Source organism: Impatiens glandulifera, chromosome 9 (assembly GCF_907164915.1).
Source record: "Impatiens glandulifera chromosome 9, dImpGla2.1, whole genome shotgun sequence".
Classification (NCBI taxonomy): Eukaryota; Viridiplantae; Streptophyta; class Magnoliopsida; order Ericales; family Balsaminaceae; genus Impatiens; species Impatiens glandulifera.
The window spans coordinates 20,688,386-20,697,369 of NC_061870.1; the positions used below are offsets into that span (position 1 = coordinate 20,688,386).

General features: G+C 31.7%; 1 protein-coding gene across 1 annotated transcript; it reads right to left on the reverse strand.

Annotated features, from left to right (window-relative positions):
* Positions 1-310: 310 nt before the first annotated feature.
* On the reverse strand, positions 311-989 carry LOC124915980 (endoglucanase 25-like). The gene is made up of 2 exons (XM_047456719.1): positions 516-989; positions 311-441 (listed from the first exon to the last, which is right to left on the reverse strand). Exons 1-2 carry the CDS (start codon positions 895-897, stop codon positions 311-313), a joined length of 513 nt encoding a protein of 170 aa, XP_047312675.1. The 5' UTR covers positions 898-989.
* Between the last annotated feature and the right edge of the window lie 7,995 nt (positions 990-8,984).

Here is an 8,984-nt window from a genome sequence, read left to right on the forward strand (position 1 = left end):
TTCTCAATTCATTACTGTTAGGATCTAGGTAGCCGCTGGAGGACCGGGGATTGAACCGGTTAGCGGTTCTCACTCGAAGGGTGGTGGTTAATCTGGTTAGAGATTAACACCGGGGTTTCAATACTACACAACCTGTCACAAACCCTTGAACTAGGTTCAAGCGCGGAAGAGGTTTGCTTTCAGGTTGAAGCGGCACACTTATATGATAGGTAGAATCGGTTTTAGATGATGGAGATTTGAGATTTGATGGGTCGGTTTCGGCAATCTGGAAATTCGACTTAGATGATATTAGGTAGGTTAGAGCGGTACATTATTTCATGTCATGCAAAACATTATTTAAACATGAATTTCCACCAACCAGATTCTTCGAATCAGATTTTCCATCATTCAAACATGAATTTCCTCTCCATGAAACATTATTATGCTTAGGAAGTTTCCCAGCTGCAATCATCAAATCAATCAATTCAAACAATAAGAAACTGAATAAGAATAATAGAAAGTTAAAGAAATATTACATTTTTGAGCATTGAAGAACATCAAGGCTTTGTGTAAGGCAAGGGTATAGTTATCAGGCGGCGGTTTAGGATGATGATGTCGAGGTACTGTTTTGACGATGAGAATGATTAAACCGGCGAGGAAAGCTGCGGCGAGGATCGATCCAACAGTCCAGAGAAAGATCTTGCGGCTGACGATGATACAGCCGAGATCTACGTATTTCTTCTTCTTCTTCTGCTCGCTGGGACCTAAAAGCCAGCTCTGTTGCGTTTCGTCAAGCTGACGGGAAAGCGCCGCCCTATCGTAGTCGTGTAAATTACGACTCCGGTCATCGTCGGTGGCTGAATCGGCGGCGTGTATTTCTAGAGATCCTCCCCATGGATCCCGACCGTACATACTCATGTTTTTTTCTCGGATCTAAAATGTCTGTAATCTGAACTGAAACAAAGAAGAAGATGAAGATGATGATAAAAAGCACTTTAGAAGAATAGATACTCTTTTTCCTTCTCTCTCCTGCTGTATATCTAGAAATTGAAAGCAGAGCGGTTATGGAGGTAATGGATTGAACGGCTACAATTAATATTAATAATAATAAAATTGAAAAAAAGAAAGTATAATTTTACGTAAAGCATACTTTGGTATTTGCTTGGACTGTAAAGGACCAAGACAGGCTGTCCGACACCAGCCAAACATTCATACAGCTGCCTGTATCTTGCATGTGCACCAAGATGTTTTTTATATATATATATATATATATATAAATAGTTAGATGATAATAAAATAATAGTTAGATTCATCAAACTGCATAAATTATGAATAAAATGGGACCTATATATAATAACTGATAACAGACATAATTTCATGTCATGCAAAACATTATTTAAAACAAGTTACAAACCTGAAGTAAGCTCTTAGAGGGGCATCTGCATGAGCATGTGTATGAAAGTACTAAGATTCAGAACCATTGCTCGGATACCAAATTATAAGGCCCTAAAATCCTAATTTCATGCACCTAATTCAACGTAAATTCGGTCATAAATGCGGAAACGCTAGGGTGCCTTTTTAACATTTCTATTGAAAATGGTGATATAAAATTTGGTTCTACGGTCTCGGTCTCTCCTTCCACACGCATCTCCTACACCATGCTTTCCACTCCAAGTCTCCCTTCACCTATCATCTTAAAATTGTTGGCTGGGTTCCTACACCACACAAGCATAGTGAGCCTAGAGACACATCAAACATTTATAAAAAGACATTTTACTGCATTGCATCCATGAGGGTTTTTAAAGGAATATCATCAGTCAATCATGTACAGTTACATCTGAGCCATATTGTGGAATCAGACTACCAGAGCTCATGTCAATAGTCATCCTCCCGTATTCATCCGTCAATTCCTTTGAATCCATATCCCTTATATAAAATCATCATTCTTTAGAAATCATGGACATGCAATGAAAACATGCTTTGAAAACTATATGCATAGTATAAAAAAAATACTTGCCTGATAATTCCTAATCTACAGGATCATCGGTCAAATCACTCAATCCTGGGTTCCATCATCCATAGTCCTAGATCTTAGTCAGGACCAAAGATTTCTCGGTCTGGAAAGCTGATTTTTAGGACGTTACACGAAGCATGTCTTCCATTATCTGATTTATTTTTTATGTTTGCTCATCTGTTTGAGGATGAAATATTGTACTGAAATTTAGCATGGTTCCCAAACATTCATGTAGACTTTTCCAAAAATGAGAGATGAAACGACTATCTCTATCTGAAATAATAGATGTTGGAACACCATGTACCGTACAATTTCTTTAACATATAGACATTCTAAATTGTTCAATATAAATCCAGTTAGAATAGCTAAGAAGTGAGCTAATTTAGTTAAACCTGTCAACGATCACCCATACCACGATATTTCTACTTCATGTTATTGGTAGCCTAGATATAAAATCCATAAAAATGTCTTCCCATTTTTAATAATATATTGAGAAAAATTAGGATAATAAATTTAATAATTTTTATTATATATAATGTTATATCATTATTATATATATTAAAGAATTGTATTTAATATTAGTATAAGAGATATAATTATTTTAATTATATTTTGTTTGTGTATGAAAAATTTAAATAATTTATATAGTTATTCAAAATATATATATATATACAAAATTATAAAATTATTTCAATAATCATAAGTGATCTAACTGTTAAAATGTTAACATTTCATACTTGAGACTAAGACTCGAATCCCTCCAAAAGAAGTAATTATTATATGTGAGTGCGCGAACATTGGTAGTTGAAACGGAAGTGAGAATGTTGTCTTGAGTAACGCAAACATTGGTGAAAACAATCAAAGGGTTCGACTATGGAGGAAATGTTGGTTTGAGTAATACAAACATTAGTGATAAAAACCTAAGGGTTCGTCCATGGAGGGAATGTCGGCTTAGAGTAAAACAAACATTTGAGAGAAAGCCTAAGGGTTTGTCCACGGAGGGTGATTTGGGGATTAGGATCATGCCCAATAATATTTAAGAATGCACCATCGAATTTGGTTATTAAATAATCAAAATCATTATAGATATAAAACTTAAATGAATTGGTTAGTTGAATTTTTTTAATATTTTTATTTTTTCAAATAAATATATAATATTAGTAATATTAGACTCCGGTAGATAATTTATATAAATATTCAAAATATAATCTACAAAATATATATACATACACAAAATTATAAAATTATTTCAACAATCATAAGTGGTCTAACGGTTAAAGTGTTAACATTTCATACTAAAGATGAATGTTCGAATCCCTCTAAAAAGAAGTAATTATTATATGTGAGTGCACGAACATTGATAGATGAAGTGGAAGCGAGAATGTTGGCTTAAGTTACGCAAATATTGGTGAGGAAACCAAAGTAGAAAACGAAAGGGTTTTTCCATGGACATAATGTCGGCTTGAGCAACGTAAACATTGGTGAGAAAACCTAAGTATTTGTTCTTGGAGGAAATGTCGGCTTGAGTAACGTAAACATTGGTGAGAAAATCTAAGGGTTCATCCATGGAGGGAATGTCGACTTAAGTAACACAAACATTGGTGATAAAAAACCTAAGGATTTATGTCTAAGGGTGTAATTAAATGTTTAAGAATGCACCCTCGAATTTGGTCATCATAGATATAAAATATATAAAAACTTAAATGAATTGGTTAGATTATTTTTTTAATATTCTTATTTTTTTTTAAATAAATATATATAATAATAAGTAATATTAGATCCCAGTAGAACTTTATATTTTATTGGTAATTTGATCCAAAATTTAATGTTTGAAGATTTGTTTTATCGAAACTACTTTTATTTCCACCTAATGAATGTTTTCAATTTATATGATTTTGGGTAGATTTAAAAAAATAACAAAATAATTTTAAATAAAATGAGTGGATAAAGATAAGTTTTGTAATATTTTTTAAAAATTAGATAAAAGAGTATTGAATTAAATTATAAAGTCACATTTTTAACGTAATTTTTTTGTTGAATTTTTATATCATTACTGGTGCAAATGCACGAGCTACATTCTAGTTTTATTTCATGATGAATTAGATTTTAAATATGAAAATTATGATGTAATAACTTATGTCATTTATTTTTATGTTAGTTTAATTTTTTTATAATTTAATTGAGAAAAACATTTATTTTAATTATAATAATTTGAATTCAAGATTTGACAATAAATAATAAAAAATTGAATTCGGTTGGAATTCAAATTATTCAAATTCGAACCGAAAACTCGAATTCGGTTCGGTTTTAATAAAATTTATTCGAATTCGGTTTGGTTTTTGAGCTGGCTAAAAAAATATAAATTCGAAGAATCTGAACCAAGGAACTCGAATAACCCAAAAAGTGAACCGATGAACACCCCTCCACCTAATGGTGTTTTAACTAATACATCATTTTTAGGTTCACAACTCCAACCATATTTTTTCACAAAATATTCAGCAACAAATGAATATGTTGCACCAGAATCAAATAATACCAAAATATAAACAGACGATATTAGATTAGTATTTGAAACCATCGTGTTAGAATTTTGGGCTTGTTTTTTTTTCAATGAAAATACTCATGCCCTGCTTCTTGGTGGTTGATTCGATCAACTAGCTTGGCTATCCGCAAACTTCTAATTGGTTGTGCCTATAAATTCCTTAGAATTATTTCTGAAATTATCCATTTGTTATGGGCAATTAGCCTTCTAGTGATCATATTTTCCCAAATTGCATGCACCATTAAGTTATCGACAGTTTGTAGTTTCATGATTTTTATGACAATATGAACATTGAACACCGGATCTTCGTGATGTATTACCTCATGATCTTTGATTCACCCTTGAATTTTTACCTCGGTTTCTCAGTGAAAAAGATCCTTGAGAAGTCATTGGAAAACTTTGTTTCCTTGTTTGTTCGTCTTTAATTAGTTTAGTTACATTCAACTCTCTTTCAATCAATAAAGATTTTTCAACCATTGTACTAAAAGTATTAAGCTGAAATGGAACCACTATTTGTCGAATACGAGGTTGTAAACCCATCTCGATCTTCCTTGTCTTGCTCGCTTCCTCTTCGACCATCTCCCATCAAATTTGGCAAGCTCTAAAAACTTGGCTCGATATTCCGACATTGTCATCGATCCTTGCTCAAGTCTTACAAACACTACCTTCTTTTGTTGATGAGTACTAGTGGGAAATAGTTATCATAAAACAAATCCTTAAACTTGTTCCATGACATTGCTATAACAACTTGCTCGTGTGACATCTTTTCCGCTTCCCACCAATCACGCGCATTTCCTTGGAGTTGATAGACATAGAATAATATTTTTTATTTATCATCACATTCTATCACTTCAAACATCATTTCTATTTCCTCCAACCAATTCTCAGCTTCTAAATGATCAATTTTCCCCTCAAAAATTGGCGGAGCTAACTTTTTGAATTTCTTGAAATTCTTATGTAATGCACTCTTTTCTTGTTGGTGTTGTTGCTCTACTATAGTATTTTCCCTTTCTTCACTTGTACCGTGTCTTTGAGAATTTGTGTCAATCCTACTCCTCTTCATTCGAGGAAGATTTGCATGTACTTCATTATCCTCCATACCTATCATAATCAAATTTACTCATCAACTTACTATCCTATATGATTTGTATATTTATGCCATACTTCTTCCAAAACTAAACTCTTACCACAAAAATTTTCATGCCCCTAACCAAAACAAATGAGGCGTGCAGTCGTCACATGTCATTATCCATACATGTCTGCTAGGCTAACAAAATCTTTAAGCATTGACAAAATAACTAATAATTCCATTCATCATCAAAAGTCTTCAAACTTACATAATTCTTTTGTCATAGACTAAGACCTTCAACATTAGTTCAAAATAGATGATATATCACATTCTTACAAAAACTATCTTTTTAATAGATGATGACATATCACATTCATATATAATAAAACTAAACTGTAGTAGGAATATATTTTTTACCTTTAATCTAGTCAACCCTTAGATCTACCAATTCAATCAAATTCTAAGCTCTTTTTTTCTTTCAAATTTCTCCCATTTGCTCAACACTTTACTTTCTCTTTGCTTAAACAAAGAAAAGAGAATTTTTTTTACCCATTTATATATATAAACATAAGTGCATTTTGAGGTGTCACTCATGTACTTAGATGAACATATATTATTATTATTATTATTATTATTTATACAGTTATTACATAAACTAGCATTTAGCCCGTGCATTTGCACGATTAATAATATAAATCTAGCATTTTTAATTTTATTTTTAAGCGTTTTAAATTTAAAGGCGGGTCAACCCACAATCCGACCCAAGTATCCAAATTAACCACAGCTCTCGACCCGGCAATCCGGACACTTTAAAAATTAAGCATCATTATATATATATAGATTAGTTAGTTAAAAAGTTGAACTTATATTAATATTAAAACGTCCTGCGTTTATCAAATTTGGTGTTGAATTTAAAATATAAAGTTTTTGTAGCCTAGTTGGTTAAAGAGTTGTACTTGTTTTGTTAGGTTGCAAGTTCGAAACATACCTCTAGCATTTTTAATTTTATTTTTAACCGTTTTAAATTTAAAGGCGGGTCAACCCACAATCCGACCCAAGTATCCAAATTAACCATAGCTCTCGACCCGGCAATCCGGACACTTTAAAAATTAAGCATCATTATATGTATATAGATTAGTTAGTTAAAAAGTTGAACTTATATTAATATTAAAACGTCCCGCGTTTATCAAATTTGGTGTTGAATTTAAAATATAAAGTCTTTGTAGCCTAGTTGGTTAAAGAGTTGTACTTGTTTTGTTAGGTTGCAAGTTCGAAACATACCTCTAGCATTTTTAATTTTATTTTTAACCGTTTTAAATTTAAAGGCGGGTCAACCCACAATCCGACTCAAGTATCCAAATTAACCACAGCTCTCGACCCCGCAATCCGGACACTTTAAAAATTAAACATCATTATATATATATAGATTAGTTAGTTAAAAAGTTGAACTTATATTAATATTAAAACGTCCCGCGTTTATCAAATTTGGTGTTGAATTTAAAATATAAAGTCTTTGTAGCCTAGTTGGTTAAAGAGTTGTACTTGTTATGTTAGGTTGTAAGTTCAAAACATATCTCTAGCATTTTTAATTTTATTTTTAACCGTTTTAAATTTAAAGGCGGGTCAACCCACAATCCGACCCAAGTATCCAAATTAACCACAGCTCTCGACCCGGCAATCCGGACACTTTAAAAATTAAGCATCATTATATATATATATAGATGCTTAACGAACCCCAAATATTCTAAATATAAATACTTAGTAAATATGAAGTTGAATGTAGATCAGTTTGCTTAACAGATGAAGCATTTCAAACCTCAAGCTTAGAGTAGTTTACTTTTATTTCATGAAGACCAAGAAGCCAAAGAGGAGGAGAGTGAAATGATCAGATTTCCTTAGAAAATAACTTTAGCAGATTACATTTATTACTCCTCCATCCCTTAACTATCCTTTTATTGTTGTGTAAGGAAAAATTTAAAGAGAGAACAATAAAGAAAGATAAAAAAAGGATAACAAATGTACAAATGGCATGCAATGATGCATGATGCAATATTTAAACAATTCAAAAAAAGGAATTTGTATCCTTAATAATGTACATATAGGAAATGTCGTTGTATCCATAAAAACAATAAGAAAATGGTTTTATTTGATTAGACAAATAGATTGATGAAATGAGCTCCATTCTTTCAAAATTAAATATCTATTTGTTCTTCATCTGACATATGTTCAAATTTTTGTAGAAATATTTATCCGTTAGTTTATCAAAACACAAAAGCCGCTGCAGAATGAATCTGCATTCACCCAAGAGGCAGAGACAACTTTCTGTCACTAAACTTAAATGCCCTTTAATTTATTTAGCTTAATCACTGTGTGAAATTAGTGGTTAATTAATGTTGAAAAGAATATAGAACGAAAGAGAAGAGGCTGTTGCAATTCCCAAAGTCCCCACTCCATCCTCCAACCATGCATGCAACTCAATTGTGCTGAATTGTTTACTAGTTTGGTTTTCCGCCTTACATTTATAGGGGTTTAATGAAAAACCTTTGTTTAAAAAAAACAATAATTTGTTGTAAGAAATTATTTTATTTTTTTTAAAATTGTCTTTTTGAGATCTCTAATAAAATAGAGGATAAAGTGTTTTCTCACATTTAATCAACACATCTAATCAAATTGTTTGAATAATTTTTTTAAATAGATGATTTTCCATCGAAGAAGAAGGGAGACAGGATCTCCTCATAGATGTCCTTACCAACGTTTCAATTGACTTAGAGACTGACGACAAATTTCTCTGATCGATTCTCCCGATTTTAAAACTAGCTACATTTATCGTGTGTTTCTCCAAAAAATTTCATCCTAGTTTCCTTGGAAAGAGGTGTGGAAATAAAAAATTCATCAAAAATCTCGTTTTTTTTGGCTGAGAAGCTATCAATTGAAGAGTCTTGACATCTAACCAACTGAAAAAGAAATGTTTTCATCTCGCTATCAGATGCAACATTTGTTTAAAAAATGAAGAATTCATTAATCATATTATTCTTTATTGTGACATTTTCAAGAGCATGTGGGTTCTACTGCAGAACCTCTTTCAATTTCATTGAGATACACCAACAAAAGTTGTCGACTTCTAGATAAAATGGATTAAATGAAGTTCTAGCAACAAAATCGCGGACGATTGGAAACCAATTTCCCTCATAATATGGTGTATAATTTGGAAAGAAATAAATATAAGAGTTTTCGAAAGAAAAGTTATGGATACGCGCGTCTCAAAAAATTTATGTTCACGCATTCGCTTCAATCCGAAAAAAGAAATTTGTACAGGATGAAAATTTTCTTATCTTATTGACATTTAAAATTTTTACGTTATTTTCTTATTTATTGTTTGT